This window comes from Lampetra fluviatilis, chromosome 61, assembly GCF_964198595.1.
Source record: "Lampetra fluviatilis chromosome 61, kcLamFluv1.1, whole genome shotgun sequence".
Lineage (NCBI taxonomy): Eukaryota > Metazoa > Chordata > Hyperoartia > Petromyzontiformes > Petromyzontidae > Lampetra > Lampetra fluviatilis.
The window spans coordinates 4,432,400-4,457,728 of record NC_136335.1 but is presented as its reverse complement, the minus strand read 5'-3'; the positions used below and the strand labels follow the sequence as shown (position 1 = coordinate 4,457,728).

General features: G+C 52.1%; 1 protein-coding gene across 2 annotated transcripts; it reads right to left on the bottom strand.

Moving 5' to 3' along the window:
* Positions 1 to 2,984: 2,984 nt before the first annotated feature.
* On the bottom strand, positions 2,985 to 17,660 carry LOC144951311 (stomatin-like). 2 transcript variants are annotated; one of them, XM_078881518.1, is made up of 7 exons: positions 17,354 to 17,660; positions 13,390 to 13,493; positions 11,816 to 11,888; positions 9,681 to 9,763; positions 7,893 to 8,096; positions 4,693 to 4,827; positions 2,985 to 3,891 (listed from the first exon to the last, which is right to left on the bottom strand). In XM_078881518.1, the coding sequence occupies exons 1-7, from the start codon at positions 17,454 to 17,456 to the stop codon at positions 3,688 to 3,690; spliced, it is 906 nt and encodes a 301-aa protein (XP_078737644.1). In that variant the 5' UTR covers positions 17,457 to 17,660; the 3' UTR covers positions 2,985 to 3,687. The 2 variants fall into 2 exon arrangements, with proteins under 2 accessions (XP_078737644.1, XP_078737645.1); XM_078881519.1 differs by having other exon boundaries at positions 2,986 to 3,891; positions 17,375 to 17,654.
* Positions 17,661 to 25,329: the final 7,669 nt, after the last annotated feature.

Genomic DNA, 25,329 nt, shown 5'->3' with positions numbered 1-25,329 from the left:
TTGATTGTGACTGGCCATGACGTGTGTGTGTGTGCATGTGACACGGCTTGATTGTGACTGGCCATGATGTGTGTGTGTGTGCGCATGTGACACGGCTTGATTGTGACTGGCCATGATGTGCGAGTGTGTGCATGTGATACGGCTTGATTGTGACTGGCCACGATGTGTGTGTGTGTGCGCATGTGATACGGCTTGATTGTGACTGGCCATGATGTGCGAGTGTGTGTGTGTGCATGTGACACGGCTTGATTGTGACTGGCCATGACGTGTGTGTGTGTGTGTGCATGTGATACGGCTTGATTGTGACTGGCCATGACGTGTGTGTGTGTGTGCGCATGTGATACGGCTTGATTGTGACTGGCCATGACGTGTGTGTGTGTGTGTGCATGTGACACGGCTTGATTGTGACTGACCATGACGTGTGTGTGTGTGTGTGTGCATGTGACACGGCTTGATTGTGACTGGCCATGACGTGTGTGTGTGTGTGCGCATGTGATACGGCTTGATTGTGACTGACCATGACGTGTGTGTGTGTGTGTGCATGTGACACGGCTTGATTGTGACTGGCCATGACGTGTGTGTGTGTGTGTGCATGTGACACGGCTTGATTGTGACTGACCATGACGTGTGTGTGTGTGTGTGCATGTGACACGGCTTGATTGTGACTGGCCATGACGTGTGTGTGTGTGTGCGCATGTGATACGGCTTGATTGTGACTGACCATGACGTGTGTGTGTGTGTGTGCATGTGACACGGCTTGATTGTGACTGGCCATGACGTGTGTGTGTGTGTGTGCATGTGACACGGCTTGATTGTGACTGGCCATGACGTGTGTGTGTGTGTGCGCATGTGATACGGCTTGATCGTGACTGGCCATGGTGTGTGTGTGTGTGCGCATGTGATACGGCTTGATTGTGACTGGCCATGACGTGTGTGTGTGTGTGCGCATGTGATACGGCTTGATCGTGACTGACCATGGTGTGTGTGTGTGCGCATGTGATACGGCTGGCGAAAACAACCCCCATCCCTTCGGTGGATGTCAGTCGGTAACGGTGTGGAGGTTGTGAGCAATCGCATGCTACCCTTACGGCGCTCACAGTCGCCACGGTGGCCAACGGGGGGCTCTGGAAGGTTGCGAGATGCTGGTAACTCAGTCAACTCAATTCACCGAAAAAATACAAAAGATCGTGCAGCAGGCCCCGGGGGCACAGGCATCTGTGACATCTCCTGGCCAAGCCCAAGTTGGCCGAGCCAGGAGACTAAATCCCCACCCTCGGGCTCTCTCCAGAAACAGCAAAAAAACCACTACGAGTGGCCACGTGGAATGTTCGAACGCTCAGTGCGGAGGAAAGGCTGCCACTTTTTTGTTGAGGAACTGGACCGGTACTGCCTGGACCGATGTGGAGTACAGGATGTCTGGTGGACTGGTTCTGGCTCCAGTCACTATGAGGAATGGACACTCCTCCACTCGGTGCAGGAAACTGCCAAACAACAGGGAGTGGCTCTTCTTCTGAACAAAATAATGAAGGGGGTGTGGGAGCGTGGCGGTAAGACGTGGGAAGCTGTCCCAGGCTACTGTGGGCTTGCTTCCCCATCAACGGGAGGTGAGGATTAGTGGCGATGGTGGCTTATGCCCCCACCGAATATGAACATCAGTGGAGGCATGCAGGTAAGGCCGATGAGTCAGATGCCTTCAATGACTTATCGCGGGTACAGCTAAAGTGGCACCTTGGGATAGAGTCATCCTGTTGGATGACTTTCATGAACGAGTGGATCATGACGCATACACCTGGGCTGGAGTGATTGGAAGCAGAGATCGCAAACGGTTTTTGATTCCTTACCCATACTCGGCCGCACCAGGGTCGCAAACGGGTACCCGTACCCGGCCGTACCTGATTGCGACCTCTGGGATGAAGCCATGTTGCAGGCGCGGGTGGGTTGATTCTAGGAACTTGAATTGTGAGAAGAGACAAGACGTTGGGAAATGAGTGACAAACGGTGACTCACCAGTGACTCACGGCCTACCCGTACCCGTACCCAGCCGCACCAGGGTCGCAAACGGGTACCCGTACCCGGCCGGGTACGGGTAGCCGGGTATCGGGTAGGGTACGGGTATCGGGTACCCGGTTGCGACCTCTGATTGGAAGGCATGGGCCAGATCAGCTGCTCGACTTCTGTGTAGCCCATGGGCTTGTAACCACTGTTCCGGAATGACATCATGGATATACGCCGGGGCCAAGAAAGAACATCTGCTGGTGTATATAGTGACAGACCAGCCAATGCGGGCCCATGTCCTTGACGCCAAGACCTACCGTGGAGCTGATCTGGCCACTGACCATCAGTTTGTCATCTGTAATATGCGCCTGACATTCTTCCACTGCACTGGTGGGCGTCCACCTTGGACCTCATTCAAAACCCGCAATAGCCAGGTCTTGGCTCGCTGATGAAAGTAGCCAGTTAGAAATGAATCATAGCTTGCAACTGGGGTTGGCATCGTTCCCCCCCCCCTCCTCCTGATGCCGATGGGAAATGGATAAGGTTCAAGAACGTGGCTCATGCAGCTGCAATGGTCGCGTTGGGTATGCAGTTCAGACCTCCCCAGAGACCCTGGCCGACGGAGAAGATGATTCCAGCTAGCCGAGAGAAAGCGACAGGCCCACTCCCACCATCTACAACATCCCACATCTGAGAATGAGAAGGCTTACCGCAGCCTTCGCTGAAACAACGAGTGCTGGTCGCGGGTTGCTGATGAAATGGCAACGACCATTGGAACCTCATTTGCCAGTAAAAAATATAATTGTTTTTTTACCCTTTTATCTGGCAACAAAACTGACACCTTTTTTAACGAGGAGTCATGTTTGCATAGACCACAATACCTGCAGTCATAATGCAAACAAAAAACATAACAGTGCATACATTATCAGAGTTATGTTTTTTGTTTGCATTATGACTGCAGGTATTGTGGTCTATGCAAACATGACTCCTCGTAAAAAAGGTGTCAGTTTTGTTGCCAGATAAAAGGGTAAAAAAACCAATTATAGAAATGGCAACGGTTGATCAATAAAAATATATACTATGGCGTGCCTGGATTTTTTTCCGTGGCACGCCAGTCGTAAACCACTGAAATCGGGTTGCCACATGTCCATGCTTGATCTCATCAGTACAGGAGAAATGGCATGATCTGTGTTCAGGTGGCAGAAGGAATTGAATTGTTCTGAGACCTGGTGTCAACGTGACAACCGCCAGACAGACACACAAAAGCCACGATCCACCGGGGGAAACTTTAGGTCAACCGTTGCCAGCAGTTGGCACCGGCGATGGTGACTGCAGCGCTTCCCATTGTAAAAATCTCGTTGCTAAGCAGATCAAAGATGACATTTTTTATTTGTTACCCACAGCGGATTTTGTCCCCTCCTCCTTTAAACGAGTGAAGAAGTGAAGATGGGCAACCGGGACAGTGGCATCCAATCAGATCGAAGACAGAGGTCACGTGACTTGCTGCCTGACGTCACACACACTCTTCATTTGGCAAAAATGGCGGCTTCAACTCTGAGTGGGATGTGATGGTGTGGCATGATGGTGCGGCATGACGTCGTGGGTGAGATGGTGCGGAGGAGTGTGACAGTGTGGGTGGAGGGGGGGGGTGAGGGTGTGGTGCGGAGGGAGGGCGGGGCGACCGAACGCGCCTCAAGAGGCGGCGGCGGTCGGCGTCACGAACCCGCGCAGCAGTTCCACGGGCAGCGGAAACACGATGGTGGAGTTGTGTTCCGCGGCGATGGCGTTCAGCGTCTGCAGGTAGCGCAGCTGCATCGCGTTCGGCGCCTCGGCCATCACCATCGCCGCCTCCTTCAGCGCCCGCGACGCGTCGCGCTCGCCCTCCGCCGCGATCACCTGTGCGTGGGGAAGGTCGCGGGGGGGGTCATGGGGGTTGGTGGGGTCACGTGGAGATCATGTACTCGCTGGCGGTCGTACGGGGCAGGGTCACGCGGGTTGCGGAGGGAGGGGGGGGGGCAGGCGTTGATTTGTCCCGAGCTCTGCTGGGGCATTGTGGTGACGTGCTGAACAGCTGGACCTGAAGAGTGACCAACAAGGAAGTAATAAAGTAAGACTAAGGTTGCGTAGAGAAGAAGACCCCGATGCAGGCAGTGGTGAGCAGGGAACTGGCAGTATTTGGACACGTATGTAGGATGCACAACAACAGTAACATTGAAGGTGTGTTGTTGTTGTTGTTGTTGTTGTTCGCAAAAATGGAAAAAACTGGAAATTGAGGAAGACTCGAACGGAGAATGGCCAGAATTATGTGTCACTACTTGAGCATATTGGCACAAGACGAAGACGAAAGTGGAAACAAATATGACGACATGTGCAGTGGACACTTATGGACAATCTGCCATGGATCGTGATGATGATGATGACGATACTGAACTTTACTGCAGGGTGCTGCACATTTATGACGATAGCCCGAGGCAAACTGAGCACTAGTGTGGGTTTTGCATTCGGAAAAGGTGTCAACCCTAGCGGTAGGCCTCATGTGGCCGTGGGCCGTGTGAAATAAAATCACCGGCCGAGGGTTCCCAAATCATCTGGCTATGGGTGCTGTGTTGATGCGGGGTCTAAAACGGGGGGGGGGGTTCAAGGCCCCCACCACCCCGCCACCCCCCCCCCCCCCCACGTCGCGGAGTGGAAAGTCACCTTGGCGCGTGCCTCCCTCGTCGCCTCGGCCTCGGCCGCCATGACACGCTGCATTTGCTGGGGCAGCTTGATGTCGGTGATCTCGACGCGCTCGACCTTGATGCCCCAAGAGTCCGTAGCGTCGTCCAGATTCATCTGCAGGGAGGAGAAGGGGGGCGCGGGGAGAGCGGAGGCGTGGGGAGAGTGGAGATGTGAGTAGATGGGAGATGTGAGTAGATGGGAAGAGGCATGGGGAGAGGGGAGATGCGAGATGGGAGGAGGCGTGGGGAGAGTGGAGATGTGAGTAGATGGGAGGAGGCGTGGGGAGAGTGGAGATGCGAGATGGGAGGAGGCGTGGGGAGAGTGGAGATGCGAGATGGGAGGAGGCGTGGGGAGAGTGGAGATGTGAGTAGATGGGAGGAGGCGTGGGGAGAGTGGAGATGCGAGATGGGAGGAGGCGTGGGGAGAGTGGAGATGCGAGATGGGAGGAGGCGTGGGGAGAGTGGAGATGCGAGATGGGAGGAGGCGTGGGGAGAGTGGAGATGCAAGATGGGAGGAGGTGTGGGGAGAATGGAGATGCGAGATGGGAGGAGGCGTGGGGAGAGTGGAGATGTGAGTAGATGGGAGGAGGCGTGGGGAGAGTGGAGATGCGAGATGGGAGGAGGCGTGGGGAGAGTGGAGATGCGAGATGGGAGGAGGCGTGGGGAGAGTGGAGATGTGAGTAGATGGGAGGAGGCGTAGGGAGAGTGGAGATGTGAGTAGATGGGAGGAGGCGTGGGGAGAGTGGAGATGTGAGATAGGAGGAGGCGTGGGGAGAGTGGAGATGTGAGTAGATGGGAGGAGGCATGGGGAGAGTGGAGATGCGAGATGGGAGGAGCCGTGGGGAGAGGGGAGATGTGAGCAGATGGGAGGAGGCGCGGGGAGAGTGGAGATGCGAGATGGGAGGAGGCGTGGGGAGAGTGGAGATGCGAGATGGGAGGAGGCGTGGGGAGAGTGGAGATGCGAGATGGGAGGAGGCGTGGGGAGAGTGGAGATGCGAGATGGGAGGAGGCGTGGGGAGAGTGGAGATGCGAGATGGGAGGCGGCGTGGGGAGAGGGGAGATGCGAGATGGGAGGAGGCGTGGGGAGAGTGGAGATGTGAGATGGGAGGAGGCGTGGGGAGAGTGGAGATGTGAGATGGGAGGAGGCGTGGGGAGAGTGGAGATGTGAGCAGATGGGAGATGTGAGATGGGAGGAGGCGTGGGGAGAGTGGAGATGCGAGATGGGAGGAGGTGTGGGGTGAGTGGAGATGCGAGATGGGAGGAGGTGTGGGGAGGGTGGAGATGCAAGATGGGAGGAGGCGTGGGGAGAGTGGAGATGCGAGATGGGAGGAGGCGTGGGGAGAGTGGAGATGCGAGATGGGAGGAGGCGTGGGGAGAGTGGAGATGCCAGCAGATGGGAGGAGGCGTGGGGAGAGTGGAGATGCCAGCAGATGGGAGGAGGCGTGGGGAGAGTGGAGATGCGAGATGGGAGGTGGCGTGGGGAGAGTGGAGATGCGAGATGGGAGGAGGCGTGGGGAGAGTGGAGATGCGAGATGGGAGGAGGCGTGGGGAGAGTGGAGATGCGAGATGGGAGGAGGCGTGGGGAGAGTGGAGATGCGAGATGGGAGGTGGCGTGGGGAGAGTGGAGATGCGAGATGGGAGGAGGTGTGGGGAGAGTGGAGATGCGAGATGGGAGGAGGCGTGGGGAGAGTGGAGATGCGAGATGGGAGGAGGCGTGGGGAGAGTGGAGATGCGAGATGGGAGGAGGTGTGGGGAGAGTGGAGATGCGAGATGGGAGGAGGCGTGGGGAGAGTGGAGATGCGAGATGGGAGGAGGCGTGGGGAGAGTGGAGATGCGAGATGGGAGGCGGCGTGGGGAGAGGGGAGATGCGAGATGGGAGGAGGCGTGGGGAGAGTGGAGATGCGAGATGGGAGGAGGCGTGGGGAGAGTGGAGATGTGAGATGGGAGGAGGCGTGGGGAGAGTGGAGATGCGAGTAGATGGGAGGAGGCGTGGGGAGAGTGGAGATGTGAGCAGATGGGAGATGTGAGATGGGAGGAGGCGTGGGGAGAGTGGAGATGCGAGATGGGAGGAGGTGTGGGGTGAGTGGAGATGCGAGATGGGAGGAGGTGTGGGGAGGGTGGAGATGCAAGATGGGAGGAGGCGTGGGGAGAGTGGAGATGCGAGATGGGAGGAGGCGTGGGGAGAGTGGAGATGCGAGATGGGAGGAGGCGTGGGGAGAGTGGAGATGCCAGCAGATGGGAGGAGGCGTGGGGAGAGTGGAGATGCCAGCAGATGGGAGGAGGCGTGGGGAGAGTGGAGATGCGAGATGGGAGGTGGCGTGGGGAGAGTGGAGATGCGAGATGGGAGGAGGCGTGGGGAGAGTGGAGATGCGAGATGGGAGGAGGCGTGGGGAGAGTGGAGATGCAAGATGGGAGGAGGCGTGGGGAGAGTGGAGATGCCAGCAGATGGGAGGAGGCGTGGGGAGAGTGGAGATGCAAGATGGGAGGAGGCGTGGGGAGAGTGGAGATGTGAGATGGGAGGAGGCGTGGGGAGAGTGGAGATGCGAGTAGATGGGAGGAGGCGTGGGGAGAGTGGAGATGCGAGCAGATGGGAGATGTGAGATGGGAGGAGGCGTGGGGAGAGTGGAGATGCGAGATGGGAGGAGGTGTGGGGAGAGTGGAGATGTGAGATGGGAGGAGGCGTGGGGAGAGTGGAGATGTGAGATGGGAGGAGGCGTGGGGAGAGTGGAGATGTGAGATGGGAGGAGGCGTGGGGAGAGTGGAGATGTGAGCAGATGGGAGATGTGAGATGGGAGGAGGCGTGGGGAGAGTGGAGATGCGAGATGGGAGGAGGTGTGGGGTGAGTGGAGATGCGAGATGGGAGGAGGCGTGGGGAGAGTGGAGATGCGAGATGGGAGGAGGTGTGGGGAGAGTGGAGATGCGAGATGGGAGGAGGCGTGGGGAGAGTGGAGATGTGAGCAGATGGGAGGAGGCGTGGGGAGAGTGGAGATGCAAGATGGGAGGAGGCATGGGGAGAGTGGAGATGTGAGCGGATGGGAGGAGGCGCGGGGAGATGGGAGATGCCAGCAGATAGGAGATGCAAGCAGATGGGAGGAGGCGCGGGGAGCGGGAAGACACGAGCAGGTGTACGGTGAGCGTACCTGCGTGACGAGTGCACGACGGGTCTGACGGGGAGCTCACCTGCATGGCGTGCGCGAGCTCGGAGCGGTCGGACAGGATCTCGGCGAGCGTGCGCATGCCCAGCGCGTTGCGCAGCGTGGTCTGCGCGAGGATGCGAGTCGCGGCGTGCGCGTCCGACACGTTGGCCACCGACATGATGGCGTCGGCCACGCGGTAGTACACCACGCCGTCCACCGCCACCGTCACCGAGTCTTTTGTCAGGATCTGCCGGGTGGAGGGGAGTGGGGGGGGTTCATCCGTCGGCCGGCCCGTCGATGCGGCGTGCCGCCAGAGCGGTAAAATACTCTGAAGAGGCATTTTTATTAATTCGGTAAAAAAAAACTCAAAATTTCAAGGGGAAAACTGGAGGAGCCGGAGAAAAATGATGACCAGCAAGTATCATCAAGCTCAGAATCGAACCCACGAGCTCCTGTATACCAGGCGAGGTAGTTAACATCTCGTCACAAACTTGCAATGCTGCCGTTTAACAAGCAAATGAATAAAACCACGGGTCGTGACCTTGACAGTAACAAACGTGAATTGTGAGTTGCACCCCTACTGTGCACGGTAGAAAGCGTGGGGCGTGTGTTCGCCAATGCCAGTGAAATTGTGGAGAGTTTTTGTTGTGCAAATCTTTCGGTCGTTTTTTAACCCACTTCCCGTGATCCAATCGAGCTGACATTTTGCACACAGACTCGTTGTGCGTGACAATTAATGTTCGTGAAATTTTTTTTCCAAAATTTTACACTGTTTAGGGAATTTTTTTTCAATATTTAATTACCAATTGCTTAATGGTGGCAGACAATCATCTGACCCATAGGTGGCAGCCATCTCAAGCCAGAGGACGAGAGGACTCTAGCCGCCCGTTTCATGATGACGCAAATGTTGACTAACCACATGGCATGAAATCCCTGCCCCCACGCTGTACAATGGAGACTATTTATAGACCAGTTAAATTGAAGCCGCCAGGTTCTTGAAAGTGGTAAAACGGGTCAACGCTAGTGCCCTCGGGAATATACGGGGCATGTCAAGAGGTGATCTTTCATTTTTAAATCCTTTATATTAACTTCACTTGCTTGCTTGCTTGCTTACTCAAGAAAAACAGAAATGAATAATAAAATAAAACCGATGCTACGCATATAAAGGATTTATAGTGAAAAACTTTGTTTTTACGGGTTAATTTTTTTCGTTTAGTTTTTGTCCTTCCCCGCACCTCCGCTTAGCCCGGTTGGCTACCTACGGTGCGACGTTCGACAGAGTTTGAATGTAGTTTTTGTGCAACTGAGAGATGATCAGCGTAAAGTCTCGTTTGCCGCGGTGACCTGGGTAGAATAACGCCGCTGTTGACGTGTGGAGCGTGGGGAACCACTTGCCACCGGGGAAGTGGGCCAGAACCGACGTGACCAACACAATTACCTTAGGCCCAGAGGTCGCAAATGGGTTTTGATTCCTTACCCGTACCCGGCCGCACCAGGGTCGCAAATGGGTACCCGTACCCTACCCAATACCCGGCTACCCATACCCGGCCGGGTAACGGGTAGGGTACGGGTACCCGCTTGCGACCTCTGGGATGAAGCCATGTTGCAGGCGCGGGTGGGTTGATTCTAGGAACTTGAATTGTGAGAAGAGACAAGACGTTGGGAAATGAGTGACAAACGGTGACTCACCAGTGACTCACGGCCTACCCGTACCCGGCCGCACCAGGGTCGCAAACGGGTACGGGTAGCCGGGTATCGGGTAGGGTACGGGTATCGGGTACCCGATTGCGACCTCTGCTTAGGCCCAACTCCCAGTCACTCATTCGCGTACCTCCTGGGGCGGGATGTCAAACGTGATGGTTCGCATATCGATCCGTTTAAACGTGTCCGTGCAAGGAACCACCCAGAAGAGCCCTGCACACACAAAGACAAAGATCCCTCGTGTAGCCTGTAACAGACTGTTGGGGCAAGTGCTGTTAGTGACTAGCACCTATGAAGGCCGGCACGGCACACGAGGGGGTGGGTGGCCAGCACAACGCCTGGCAAGCCTTTGTCTCCCTCAGTGGCAATGTTTGCTACACACCGCACCAGGTACTCATTTGAGGCTGAGTCGACCTAGGGGAGGCCCAGAACCGGTTCAGATATTCGTGACTGGTAGCAATGAGCGGGAATCGAACTCGGGGGGCCGGGTTCGTAGCGTAGCGTAGCGCTCACCGCTACGCTACACACACACACACGGACAAGGTCCTTCATTTAGCCTTCTAGAGACTGTTGGGGAAATTGCTATTAGTTCAGTCGCACTTATCAAGGCCTGGCACGGCGCAAGTGAATCTGAATGAAAAATTCTAGATTTGAAGCTTTCGTGACTGCCAGAAATCATATTCTTAGGTTTTTTCGGTAAAGTCACGAAGGTAAAAAATTAAAATAAATAAAAGTAAAATAAAAATCACGACGTTTCGGAGGCAACACAAGCTTCCGTCTTCAGGTGGAACCGTCACAGCACGATTGCTGTATCAAGTAAATGATACGCTTGCTGTATCACTTGATACAGCTATCGTGCTGTGACGGTTCCACCTGAAGACGGAAGCTTGTGTTGCCTCCGAAACGTCGTGATTTTTATTTTATTTTTTATTTTACTTTTATTAATTTTAATTTTTTACCTACGTGACTTTACCGAAAAAACCTAAAACTGAATGAGAAACTTTATTGACACTGAAAGAATCCGATGAGCTATGAAGCTCTTTTTTACATCCATTTTCTTCACACAGTTTACATTGGAACTGCTGCCCTCATATACACAGCACTCATTCAACTCACATGAACGCAATTTGTTTCTGTTAGCTTGCGTCTCTCTCTCTCTCTCTGGTTCGTGCCCTTCGAGTGTGCTGTTCATTTGTACGTTTTAATACTGGTAGGAACCACCTGGTTTCACCAGCCCACAGGGGATTATTGTGTCCGTCCGTCCGTCGTGCATCTAAAAATGGGAGGGGTGGGGCTGGGTGGAGAGGGGAGGGGCTGGGTGGGGAGGGTGGGGAGGGGCTGGGTGGGGAGGGTGGGGAGGGGCTGGGTAGGGGGTGAGAGGGGTGGGGCTGGGTGGGGAGGGGCTGGTCACCCCGTGGTGCCCTTATAAAACTCAACGTTTAACCTACTCACGCCGGCTTGTGCCCGCCCTCACAGTCGGCCATATTTGCGGAATACACCACGCCGCCGTTGACCCTGCAGGCCATTGACCGAGCAACCCAACGTTCCTACCAGCTCCCTCCGCAGGAATGTGTTAAAAAAAACTGCTTTCAAAACAATGTATAACGCAAGAGACGGAGGACATCCCTGTCACATGCCAAGGTGAGCAGTCATTGTCTCACTCAGCCACACAACTTTACCATGCCCACCATCACGAAGGTCTTTAAAGACGAGCAAAATGGTCAGGGACCCCCGAAAGCATGAAGAATAACCCAGAGCCCTGGTCAACTTATGTCATCATAGGCCTTGACCACGTCAACCAAGCAGAGATATATGCCCTGTTGTAGCAGTCGCGGTGGTGAGCGTGGTGCGAGAAGAACGTGGTGGTGAGCGTGGTGGTGAGCGTGGTGAGGGGACGTGGTGGTGAGCACGGTGAGGGGACGTGGTGGTGAGCGTGGTGGTGAACGTGGTGGTGAGCGTGGTGGTGAGTGTGGTGGTGAGCGTGGTGGTGAGCGTGGTGGTGAGCGTGGTGGTGAGCGTGGTGGTGAGCACGGTGAGTGTGGTGGTGAGCGTGGTGGTGAGCGTGGTGGTGAGTGTGGTGGTGAGCGTGGTGGTGAGCACGGTGAGCACGGTGAGCGTGGTGGTGAGCGTGGTGGTGAGCGCAGTGAGAGGTCGTGGTGGTGAGCGTGGTGGTGAGCACGGTGAGAGGACGTGGTGGTGAGCGTGGTGAGTGCGGTGAAAGAAAGACACTGTGGTGGTGGTGAGTGCGGTGAGTGCGGTGCTCACCGGGGCCGCGTGCCCGTCCCGGCAAGATGCGTCCCAGGCGGAAGATGACGGCGCGTTCGTACTGCTGCACGATCTACACAGCGGGGGGCGCGGAGTCGGGGCAGGGGCGGCGGCGGTGTCACAGAGGGAGCCTCGTGAAGGACGCTGCTGCTGCTGCTGCTACTGGGCAGCTGGGAGGCTGTCACCCTCCAACGGAGGGCAGAGGAGCGACGCTCACAACAACGAGCGGAGCGGCCAGGTGGCTAAAACGCAGCGAGTTGGAACAGTAGGGGGGCACAGCTGGTGCATCTGCCAGTCGTCTCAGTCAACCCACGGCACCTGGGTCTGTCCCTTGATCCTCCTGCCAGCGAGCCTTCGACAACTTCATGTGGTTTTTAAATCCTTTATATTAAGTTCGCTTGCTTGCTTGCGTGCTTGCGTGCTTGCTTGCTTACGACCGTGCAAATCTTTCGGTCGTTTTTTAACCCAATCGAGCTGACATTTTGCACACGGACTCGTTGTGTGTGGCAATGAATTTTCGTGAAATTTTTTTTCCAAAATTTTACACTGTTTAGGGGAAAAAAAAAAAATGTAATTACCAATTGCTTAATGCTGGCAATCATCTGACCCATAGGTGGCAGCCATCTCAAGCCACAGGACGAGAGGACTCTAGCCGCCACGCATATAAAGGATTTAGAGTGAAAAACTTTGTTTTTACGGGTTAAATGTTTTACCCTTTCAACTGGTACTTGTATAAAGGTGTCAGTTTTTGTACCAGTTGAAAGGGTAAAAACCTATCACTATGAGATGGCGTGGAGCCCATCAGCGCTGAGCAAACGCGACGCTATTCATTGGCCAGGGACAGAGAGAGAGAAATCTCCATCGGCCCGTGCCCTCCCCCTTCAACGTTGCTACATCCGCTCACGGTTTCATGCGTCGCCTGCGACGGCTGCCAGATTCAGTTGCCCTGGTTCGGCCCCAGGTTCATCACCACCCGAAAGAGGGCGGGCGAGCGAGCGAGCGAGTGATCGCGGGTGGGCAGAGGTCGCAAACGGGTTTTGATTCCTTACCCGTACCCGTACCCGGCCGCACCAGGGTCGCAAATGGGTACCCGTACCCAGTCGGGTACGGGTACCCGTTCCCTACTCGTACCCGTACCCTACCCGAAATGAGTGACAAACGGTGACTCACCAGTGACTCACGGCCTACCTGTATCCATACCCGGCCGCACCAGGGTCGCAAACGGGTACCCGTACCCTACCCGTACCCTACCTGTACCAGGCCGGGTACGGGTAGGGTACGGGTACGGGTACCCGATTGCGACCTCTGGGATGAAGCCACGTTGCAGGCGCGGGTGGGTTGATTCTAGGAACTTGAATTGTGAGAAGAGACAAGACGTTGGGAAATGAGTGACAAACGGTGACTCACCAGTGACTCACGGCCTACCCGTACCCGGCCGCACCAGGGTCGCAAACGGGTACCCGTACCCGGCCGGGTACGGGTAGCCGGGTATTGGGTAGGGTACGGGTATCGGGTACCCGGTTGCGAACTCTGGTGGGCGAGAAGGTGGGGGGGGTGGGGATTGGTAGGCCAACCTTGATGCTGCAGAAGATGGAGAGTGGCAGGGTGAGGATGACGAGCAGGAGGGAGAAGGCGGCCAGGAGACACTCGCAGCAGCCCGCCCTGCCCTGCTCACTCCCTGCACGACACGGACAACGGAGGTCGTGGGTTCAACCCTGACGCCTGCTGCTGCTGTGTATTTGGAGTTTGCGTGTCTCTCTCTCTCATCATCATCACGGTGGCTAGGAGATGTTGACTACCTCGCCTGGTGTGCAGGAGGTCGTGGGTTTGATCCCGACCCTGACGCCTGCTGCTGTATATTTGGAGTTTGCGTGTCTCTCTCTCTCATCATCATCATCATCACGGTGGCTAGGAGATGTTAACTACCTCGCCTGGTGTGCAGGAGGTCGTGGGTTCAATCCCGACCCTGACGCCTGCTGCTGTATATTTGGAGTTTGCGTGTCTCTCTCTCATCATCATCACGGTGGCTAGGAGATGTTGACTACCTCGCCTGGTATACAGGAGGTCGTGGGTTCGACCCTGACGCCTGCTGCTGTGTATTTGGAGTTTGCGTGTCTCTCTCTCTCTCATCTTCACGGTGGCTAGGGGATGTTGACTACCTCGCCTGGTGTACAGGAGGTCGTGGGTTCGATCCCGACCCTGACGGGAGAGTAACGGGTGAGGTAACGGATGAGGTAACGGTGAGGTAACGGGTGAGGGTAACTGATGAGGTAACGGGTCAAGTAACGAGTGAGGTAACGGGTGAGGTAACGGATGAGGTAACGGGTGAGAGTAACGGCTGAGGTAACGGAAAGTAACGGGTGAGGTAACGGATGAGGTAACGGGTGAGGTAACGGGTGAGGTAACGGGAGAGTAACGGGTGAGGTAACGGGTGGGGTAACGGGTGAGGTAACGGTGAGGGTAACGGGTGAGGGTAACGGGTGAGGGTAACGGGTGAGGGTAACTGGTGAGGTAACAGGTGAGGTAACGGGTGGGGTAACGGATGAGGGTAACGGTGAGGTAACGGGTGAGGTAACGGTGAGGTAACGGGTGAGGTAACGGGTGAGAGTAACGGTGAGGTAACGGGTGAGAGTAACGGTGAGGTAACGGGTGAGAGTAACGGTGAGGTAACGGTGAGGTAACGGGTGAGGTAACGGGTGAGGTAACGGGTGAGGTAACGGGTGAGAGTAACGGATTCAGTAACGGGTGAGGGTAACGGGTGAGGTAACGGGTGAGGTAACGGGTGAGGTAACGAGAGCTAACTAGTGAGGTAACGAGTGAGAGTAACGGGTGAGAGCTTTGTGACGTCATATTTGAGGGGGGGGGGGCTGACTTTGCGACGCCGCGTGACGAGGGGGGGAGGGGTCAAAAATCCTCCAAAATCGCGTGACGTCATTTATGGACGGCCCCTAAATGGATGCCCCCCCCTCCCCCCTGCGCTCCCATACAACAGGCGCCATTTTTTGGCGGGAAACCGACGGCGCCGTCCTCACGGCATCGACACGAAGCTAATTCCCCGTTGCAGCCGTAACAGGCGGCACTTTTATTTCTAGATTCGAAGCTTTCGTGACCGCAAGGATTCATATTCTTAGGTTTTTTCGGTAAAGTCACGTGGGTTAAAAAAATTAAATTAATAAAAGTAAAATTAAAATAAAATAAAAATCACGACGTTTCGGAGGCAACACCACAAGCTTCCGTCGTCAGGTGGAACCGTCACAGCCACGACAGCTGTATCGAGTAAATGTACGGTACACTTTTTATTAATATGGTAAGGTGAGGCTTAAGACTAAGAATAGACTGCATAACAAAAGGCTGAGCCTTTGTTATGGAGAGGCACTTTTATTGTTAGCGAGCGCCTATTAAGGCCGGCACGGTACACGAGGAACGTGGGTGGGTGAGTGGGTGGGCAGCAACCACTGCACACCGCACTACGTTTGAGGCCGAGCAGACCTAGGGGAGGCCCAGTTCGGATAATCGGCCGTGAACGGGAATCGAACTCGGGTGGCCGGGTTTGTAGCGCAGCGTGGCGCTAACCGCTGTCCCACCGCTCGCTCACCACGCACACGCAACGTGATAAGCCACACATTCTACTAAGGCATAACAGATGCGAACACAATAAAGCATTGTTACATAATACGCGTTACACGCAACGCAATAACAAATTATACTGCCACATTATAACAGATACGAACACATTACAATAACACACTAATACAATACATACATTCTACTTATACAATGGCGCATACGAACACACACACTACAACAACAACACAATAACAGTACACACTAACACAATGCACTAACACACAACAACACAACACAATAACAGTACACACTAACACACAACACAATAACAGTACACACTGACACACAACACAATAACAGTACACACTGACACACAACACAATAACAGTACACACTAACACACAACACAATAACAGTACACACTGACACACAACACAATAACAGGACACACTAACACAATGCACTAACACAACAATAACAGTACACACTAACACACAACACAATAACAGTACACACTAACACAATGCACTAACACACAACAACAACACAATAACAGGACACACTAACACACAACACAATAACAGGACACACTAACACAATGCACTAACACAACAAGAACACAATAACAGGACACACTAACACAATGCACTAACACAACAACAACACAATAACAGTACACACTAACACAATACACTAACACAACAAGAACACAATAACAGTACACACTAACACAATGCACTAACACAACAAGAACACAATAACAGTACACACTACTAACACAATGCACTAACAACAACAATAACAGTACACACTAACACAATGCACTAACACAACAAGAACACAATAACAGTACACACTAACACAATGCACTAACACAACAACAACAACAACAGGCTCCTTGCACGCCTCCACGCGGCTCCGTGTAGACAATGGAGATAGCATCAACAACACCAACATTGAATGAAGATTTAACGCGGAGCCTTTCGCGAACAACATCAGACATTATTAGCATTATTAGTACCATTTGAGTAGAGCATGCAACAGATGATTAACCATACACAACCACCACGACATCCCAAACCTGTCAACCCCTTATCCAGTGCCTCTTACCCTATTACAGACCTTATAGGTCCACCCAGTGCCCCTTATAATCGCAACGTTTATCCTACAAATTCCCATCACAAGGAGAGAAACACGAATATTATACAGTATTGTGTGTTGCCCGCATTGAAACGGCTCTGTACGCCGTGTGGATCTGAAAACTAAATTTCTCTGCTGTACAAGAACACGTGGTAAACCCGTGATGGATTGACGGCTATGGACAATTAACCACAACAACATTAACCACCACAACATTAGCCACAACATTAACCACAACATTAACCACCACAACATTAGCCACCACAACATCAACCACCACAACATTAGCCACAACATTAACCACCGCAACATCAACCACCGCAACATCAACCACCGCAACATCAACCACCGCAACATCAACCACCGCAACATCAACCACCGCAACATTAACCACAACAACATCAACCACCACAACATCAACCACCACAACATTAACCACCACAACATCAACCACAACCGCGCGGCTCGGACAAAGCCTCACAATCTCTTGTCAGCGTGGGTCGATAAACGGCGGTGATTCAATGAGAGCGGCGCGATTGAGTGGTGGTGATGGTGGTGATGATGATGGTGATAGTGATGGTGGTGATGATGGCGATGATGATGGTGGTGATGATGGTGGTGGTGATGATGGTGATGATGATGGTGATGATGATGATGGTGGTGATGATGATGGTGATAGTGATGGTGGTGATGATGGCGATGATGATGGCGGTGATAATGGTGGTGATGGCGATGATGGTGATGATGATGATGGTGGTGGTGATGATGGTGATGATGATGATGGTGATGATGATGATGGTGGTGATGATGATGATGGTGATGCTTCACCACCTCCTTCCTCCCATCTCTCACCGCCCTCTCCCTTGCCACTATCTCGCTCGGGCTCCGTGCTCAGCGGCATCGCCTCAACAGCAGCGTGTGGAGCAGCCATCATCTCGTGCCTCTTGGTCTTCTTCTCTCTCCGCTCTCCCTCCTCCTCCTGCTGCTGCTGTTCCCCCTCCCCGCCGAACTCTCCCGCCACTCACACGCGTTCCGTACAGTGCGATGGGGTTGGTGGTTGGGTTTGGTGGTGGTGGGTGGTGGTGGTGGTGGGAGCCATTCCTTGGCACGCGATCTCCGTCATCACCGTCACGATAACGCCCCACGGAGTGTTTCCCGTGCCCACAAATGAACCGCGCACAAGGGAGGGAAGCCATTCGTGAGCCATCATCAAGGGACAAATCCGCTGAATCTCAACAGCGGCGGTGGCCGTCTGGAACGTTCTTCCCGTCCGATTGTTAGGAAGCCCACTTTGAAATCATCGTCGTCTAGATTGACAAAACTCATTTCTTTAGAACTGCCTTTGTGTGTTTAGTTTGTTGTCCTTCCCCCGCATCTCCACATTATCACGGTTGGCTACGTACGGTGCAAAAGAAGTTCAAGACACAAATACACATCGCCTGCTGCTGATGCTGATGCTGGGTGGTGGAGATTCTCTGGGAATGATGGGACCTTGTGATCATGATGATAATTAAATCTTGTGATCATGATGATAATGGGACCTCGTGAACATGATGATAATTAAATCTTGTGATCATGATGATAATGGGACCCCCGTGATCATGATGATAATTAAATATTGTGATCATGATGATAATGGGACATCGTGAACATGATGATAATTAAATCTTGTGATCATGATGATAATGGGACCTCGTGAACATGATGATAATTAAATCTTGTGATCATGATGATAATGGGACATCGTGAACATGATGATAATTCAATCTTGTGATCATGATGATAATGGGACATCGTGAACATGATGATAATTCAATATTGTGATCATGATGATAATGGGACCTCGTGAACATGATGATAATGGGACCTCGTCATTATGATAAACGAATCTCGTGATCATGATGATACTGGGACCTCGTGATTATGATAATCGGATTTCGTGATCATAATGATAATCGGATCTCGTGATCATGATGATAATGGGATCTCGTGAACATGATACTGGGATATCGTGATCATGATGATAATGGGATCTCGTGATAATGATAATGGCACCTTGTGATTATGGTGATAATGGGACCTCACGATTATGATGATAATTTGATCTCGTGATCATGATGATAATAGGATCTCGTGATAATGATAATTTGATCTCATGATCATGATAATAATGGGACCTTGTGATCATGATGATGCGACCTCGTGTGAGAATTGTGTGACCTGAATTTTTTTTTTTTACCAGGCACGGCTGACTGAGCTATTAGCTGTTTTCGGAAGCGACCTGGCCACAAGTGATAGTTTAACGGAGTGACTTGTCATCGTGTGGAAATGTAAAGCGGTAACCAAATATTCTAAACGCGCGTTGTTTCTAAATGTGGAGGGAAAAACCGGAGGATCCGGGAAAAAAATCACACCATCACAGGGAGAGAGCGCACATGGCAAACACCAAATATACAGGCGTTAGGGTCTGGATCTAACCCACGACCTCCTGTATATCAGGAGAGGTAGTTAACTTCTCACCACCGTGGCGGCCTATGATGACCTGTGAGGGTGATGCTGATGATGATGGGACCTCGTGATCATGATGCCTATCTTTTGTAGTGTAAGGAAACTTCAATAAGGTCTTCATCCTTATTGTGTGGACTCCCTTTCACGAGTCAGCGAAAATAATTGTCATGGTCTCATCTGGAGGTTACAAATGCATGGATTTAAGGTGTTAGCGCCGTCTTGGCGCGCATGGTGGAAATCCGTTTGAGAATCATGAGAAATATGTTGAGAGAAAGAGTCCAGGAGGACACAACGATTTTGCACAATTTAAGTCAAGAGTATACGAAGTGGTGAACTTATTACATGTATGTTGAACTTATTACATGTATGTTGAACTTATTACATGTATACGATTGGTACCTCATTTGCCAGTAAAAAATATGATAATTGTTTTTTTACCCTTTTATCTGGCAACAAAACTGACACCTTTTTTTTACAAGGAGTCATGTTTACATAGACCACAATACCTGCAGTCGTAATGCAAACAAAAACATAACTCTGATAATGTATGCACTGTCCTTGAAGTTGATTGGTCCACACCCGAGACAGCTTTCCTTAGAGCCTAGTCTCACATGGGTTGGACCAAATGACGCCAAAAGGCGCACAACTCAAAGACAATGCACCATCAGAGTATGGGAGCTCGGGGTTAAGCATTTACACCATTGGAACCTCATTTGGAAGTATGTTCTTTGTTTGCATTATGACTGCAGGTATTGTGGTCTATGCAAACATGACTCCTCGTAAAAAAGGTGTCAGTTTTGTTGCCAGATAAAAGGGTAAAAATAACAATTATCTTATTACATGTATGTTGAACTTATTACATGTATGTTGAACTCATTACATGTATGTTGAACTCATTACATGTATGTTGAACTTATTACATGTATGTTGAACTTATTTGGCACCGTACGTAGCCAACCCTGCTAATCAGAAGTCCCACGTGTGAACAAGATCAATGGAATTTGATACGAGTAGATTATCTCACCAACAAAAAGGATTTTTCGATTTAAAGCTTTCGTGACTGCAGGGATTCATCTTCTTGGTTATTTCGGTAAAGTCACGTAGAAGGGAAATAATAAAATAATAAAAATAAAACATAAAATAATTCTCACGACGTTTCGGCCACAACGCAAGCAGCCGTCCTCAGGTGAAGAACAGGTCTGTCGACAGCCCTGTTCTTCACCTGAGGACGGCTGCTTGCGTTGTGGCCGAAACGTTTCGGCCACAACGCAAGCAGCCGTCCTCAGGTGAAGAACAGGTCTGTCGACAGCCCTGTTCTTCACCTGAGGACGGCTGCTTGCGTTGTGGCCGAAACGTCGTGAGAATTATTTTATTATGTTTATTTTTTTTATTTTTTTTTTTCCCTTCTACGTGACTTTACTGAAAGAACCAAGAAGAACAATAAGGATTTCAGTTATTTTAAGTTGAAGAAAATATTATGTAATCCACTCAGACAATGGCGGAGCCAGGATTTTCAGGTAGGGGGGTAACCCCTCCAGCAATGAAACATGATAGAGGAGTTGTTAGTAAGTTAGAAGTTGTCCCTTGCTTTTTAGTCGACGCGTGTGCGGCGATGGCGCAGCAATCGATCGAGGGTCGAATTCGAACCGCGTTGTGTGATCAGCATCGCGCTCGCTGAAGGTGAATGCCTTCAGGGAAGTCGTGTACTGGATACGCAACTGCGGACAATTCTGAGTCACTTATAACTGCTTTGCCGTTACTTATTGCCAATTATGGACTCAGACTATTGTCCTATCATCACATAGAGTCCCTGGCACGTAATAACATGCTACACGGTGGCAGTGGGGGTCGCAAAATGCCGCTTTATTACTAATAAACCGCAATGATCCGATCGAAATGAGGGATTTCGATTGGATCATAGGGGTGGCACGCCTGCCCCCCACGCTCCACCAGTGCACTCAGAGAGTGAAAAGGGTAGCAGCAGCCCACGGCACAACCAGGGAGCAACAGCTGCAGCAAGCTCAGGCAGATCCAGCCAACAATCCTTGTATATATACTGGTTGAGGGTGGGAGGAGCCTGGTTAAGGGTGGGAGGAGCCAAGTATATATATGTAATGCGGGCGTAAGCGACCTTCCGGATGTGACGTCACGGGGGGTGGAGTCACGTGACGTGGGTGGAAGGTTCGGCTCCTTAAGCGGGTAAACCGGAAGGGGAAGTCAGTCGGGGTGTGAATGGAAAAGAGTAAGGCCACGCGGGCGAGTGAGAAGAGGGGGGGCACCGTCGGCCAGCGGGAGCCAACCCCGAGGACAGGAGGAAGCTACAGAGTGGTGTGGAGCTGCAGAGAAGACAGCCAGAAGGGCTGTGTGTTAGAGGCAGCGGTGTGGCTGCCAGGAGTGGCAGGAGCGACGAAGAGAGAGAGACAGCACGAGGCTGTCAGAGCTGCGGAGTGGACGAAGGAGAGAGGAGCTGCAGCGAGTACAGCCAAAAGGGGCTGTGTGAGAGTACTGGAGCGACATCGGAGTCAGCACTGTGGAGACTGAACGAGTAGAGACAGCCGTGTGGGAATACAGTACGAACCGAATAAAGGACACTGAGCCAGACATCGTGGTCAAGTCTTTTATTACATATACAAGGACTGTTTTCTTGGAATTTATCTTACTTGATACAGCTATCGTGCTGTAACGGTTCCACCTGAAGACGGAAGCTTGTGTTGCCTCCGAAACGTCGTGATTTTTATTTTTATTTTACTTTTATCAATTTAAATTTTAATTTTTTACCTACGTGACTTTACCGAAAAAACCTACGAATATGAATCCTTGCGGTCACGAAAGCTTCAAATCTAGAAGCACTGCAGGCAAACACAAACATGCCATATCATCGGATCTTTTAGCCAGTATCAAAGTGGGGTAGAAACATGCCAACCACAGCCACTGCACACCCCCAGAATCAGCCTCCAGCGAGATGCCAGCAGCACTGAGCCCATAAAGAGGCCAGAAACGCTGACCACAGCGATTGATTACATGTGTAATAAAGCTCGTTGAGACGACTTCTGGAATCCGTCTTTTATTCAACTTATGTTACAGTTACTTCACGCTGCTGATAGGCAGCGTGAGAGGGACAGATAGACAGAGAGAGACGCACTGCCACGTGGCAACTCAAAGCCCCGCTCCCGCGTGGCCCCCTTCCTCTGTTCGTTCCCGTTCTCCCCCCCCCCCCCCCCCCCCCGTGTCGTTCGTTTCCACCCATATTTAATACCCGGGTCACGTGGTACGTTTCCGCCAATCCTCGTTAGCCTGCATCGAATCTTCCAGGCTCCCTCGTCAGCTCCCGAGACCACGCCCCTGACTCATCTCCCCATTGGCTGAGGTCAAAGCCAGCAGACCCAATCCTTATAGCTGTCACCTTTCCATCACGTCAGGGCCATGCCCCCAGGCTTCTCCCCATTAACAGTAAACCAGGACCGGCAGAGCCAATCACCATGACAAGTTGTGATACACCATGGGAACCTCATTTGCCAGTAAAAATATGATAATTATTTTTTTACCCTTCTATCTGGCAACAAAACTGACACCTTTTTACAAGGAGTCATGTTTGCATAGACCACAATACCTGCAGTCATAAAGCAAACAAAAAACATAACTCTGATGGCGTCATCTGGTCCAACCCATGTGAGACTAGGCTCTAAGGAAAGCTGTCTCGGGTGTGGACCAATCAACTTCAAGGACAGTGCACATTATCAGAGTTATGTTTTTTCTTTGCATTATGACTGCAGGTATTGTGGTCTATGCAAACATGACTCCTTGTAAAAAGGTGTCAGTTTTGTTGCCAGATAGAAGGGTAAAAAAATAATTATCAAATTGTGATACGTCAGTGAGCCGGATATATCCTCATATTACATATGGGCCATGATACAGGGTTTGTTTTGGGTTAGATCGCGTAAATATAAATGCGTCGTGAAACCCGCCGCCACCCGACACAGCCAATTAGTAAGGTTTATCTTGCTGTGGTTTTCACACCTGATGATGATTGCTTGTGTTGCAATCGAAACGACGTGATAATTTTATTGTTTTATATTTTTATTATTTTATTGTTTCCCTTCTACATGACTTTACCGAAAGAACCAAGATTATAAGGTTTGGCACATTAACCAAACGTGCCAATTACTTACTACATCAGCCCAGCGGTGTGTTGGAAAGTAAATCCACGACATTTACAATTTGAGTACGTGACTTTTCGCTGGTAATTGCATCCAGCATCATTGGGCGATTTTGATGCTGGATGTAATTGCCAGCGAAACTCAATTTGTAAATGTTGTGGGCTTTCTTTCCAACACACCGGGGGGCTGAAGTAGTAACTAATAGTCAAACTACATGGTCCTTAGTGTTGATTGCATGGCCACAATCACACCACTACGACTGTGGCTCGTGTCTTTACATTTTCGTAATAAATTCCGGAGAGGCAAATATCACAAAAGAAATAACATGACTGCACATTCAGCATTTATGAAGTCTTCCAAGTGAGCTCTGCACAAACTCAGGGGGACTCGAAAATTGTGCTGTGCTTGTGCACAACTGCAAATGCAGATTGTTGAGTGAGCGGTTCTGGGGTTTTGTACGGACCACACAGCGGCTGCAGAAATAGAGAGATGCAATCTGGTGGTGTTTGAGATGTGAATGACGCTGCTATTACTGTGTAACGGTCCTGCCCACAAAACCAACATTCCCGACCCCAACCTACATGCTGACGTTAATCCCAGCAACGGTTTGACCGGCTGTAACCCCCACAGCGTTGACGATTCCGCGATTGGAGCCTGGAGATGAGGCCACGTGGTCTGAGATGTGACGACGTGTGCGATTGGTGGCTGGGAATGAGGTGACAATGACGAGGGGAGGGAATGGGAGAGGGGGAACTGTGGGGATAAGCGGGGACGTCAGATTAGGGATGACAGGAGAGAGCTGTGGATTGAGAGGAGGGAGCTGTGGATGAAGGAGGGAGCTGTGGATGAAGGAGGGAGCTGTGGATGAAGGAGGGAGCTGTGGATGAAGGAGGGAGCTGTGGATGAAGGAGGGAGCTGTGGATGGAGGAGAGAGCTGTGGATGAAGGAGGGAGCTGTGGATGAAGGAGGGAGCTGTGGATGGAGGAGAGAGCTGTGGATGAAGGAGGGAGCTGTGGATGAAGGAGGGAGCTGTGGATGAAGGAGAGAGCTGTGGATGAAGGAGGGAGCTGTGGATGAAGGAGGGAGCTGTGGATGAAGGAGGGAGCTGTGGATGAAGGAGAGAGCTGTGGGTGAAGGAGGGAGCTGTGGATGAAGGAGGGAGCTGTGGATGGAGGAGAGAGCTGTGGATGAAGGAGGGAGCTGTGGGTGAAGGAGGGAGCTGTGGATGAAGGAGGGAGCTGTGGATGAAGGAGGGAGCTGTGGGTGAAGGAGGGAGCTGTAGATGAAGGAGGGAGCTCTTGATGAAGGAGGGAGCTGTGGATGAAGGAGGGAGCTGTGGATGAAGGAGAGAGCTGTGGATGAAGGAGAGAGCTGTGGATGAAGGAGAGAGCTGTGGATGAAGGAGAGAGCTGTGGATGAAGGAGGGAGCTGTGGATGAAGGAGAGAGCTGTGGATGAAGGAGAGAGCTGTGGATGAAGGAGAGAGCTGTGGATGAAGGAGGGAGCTGTGGATGAAGGAGAGAGCTGTGGGTGAAGGAGGGAGCTGTGGATGAAGGAGGGAGCTGTGGATGAAGGAGGGAGCTGTGGATGAAGGAGAGAGCTGTGGGTGAAGGAGGGAGCTGTGGATGAAGGAGGGAGCTGTGGATGAAGGAGGGAGCTGTGGATGGTGGAGAGAGCTGTGGATGAAGGAGGGAGCTGTGGATGGAGGAGGGAGCTGTGGATGGAGGAGGGAGCTGTGGATGGTGGAGAGAGCTGTGGATGAAGGAGGGAGCTGTGGATGAAGGAGGGAGCTGTGGATGGAGGAGGGAGCTGTGGATGAAGGAGGGAGCTGTGGATGGAGGAGGGAGCTGTGGATGAAGGAGGGAGCTGTGGATGAAGGAGGGAGCTGTGGATGGAGGAGAGAGCTGTGGATGAAGGAGGGAGCTGTGGGTGAAGGAGGGAGCTGTAGATGAAGGAGGGAGCTCTTGATGAAGGAGGGAGCTGTGGATGAAGGAGGGAGCTGTGGATGAAGGAGGGAGCTGTGGGTGAAGGAGGGAGCTGTAGATGAAGGAGGGAGCTCTTGATGAAGGAGGGAGCTGTGGATGAAGGAGGGAGCTGTGGATGAAGGAGAGAGCTGTGGGTGAAGGAGAGAGCTGTGGATGAA

Bases quoted from the DNA above. Each gene is read 5' to 3' on its own strand.
- LOC144951311 (XM_078881518.1), bottom strand. From the start codon at position 17,456: ATGATGGCTGCTCCACACGCTGCTGTTGAGGCGATGCCGCTGAGCACG. The intron at 11,889-13,389 runs GTTGGCCTACCA...CCCGCTGTGTAG, and splicing joins CCATCTTCTGCAGCATCAAG to ATCGTGCAGCAGTACGAACG. The intron at 4,828-7,892 runs GTGAGCTCCCCG...TCCTCCCTGCAG, and splicing joins AGCTCGCGCACGCCATGCAG to ATGAATCTGGACGACGCTAC.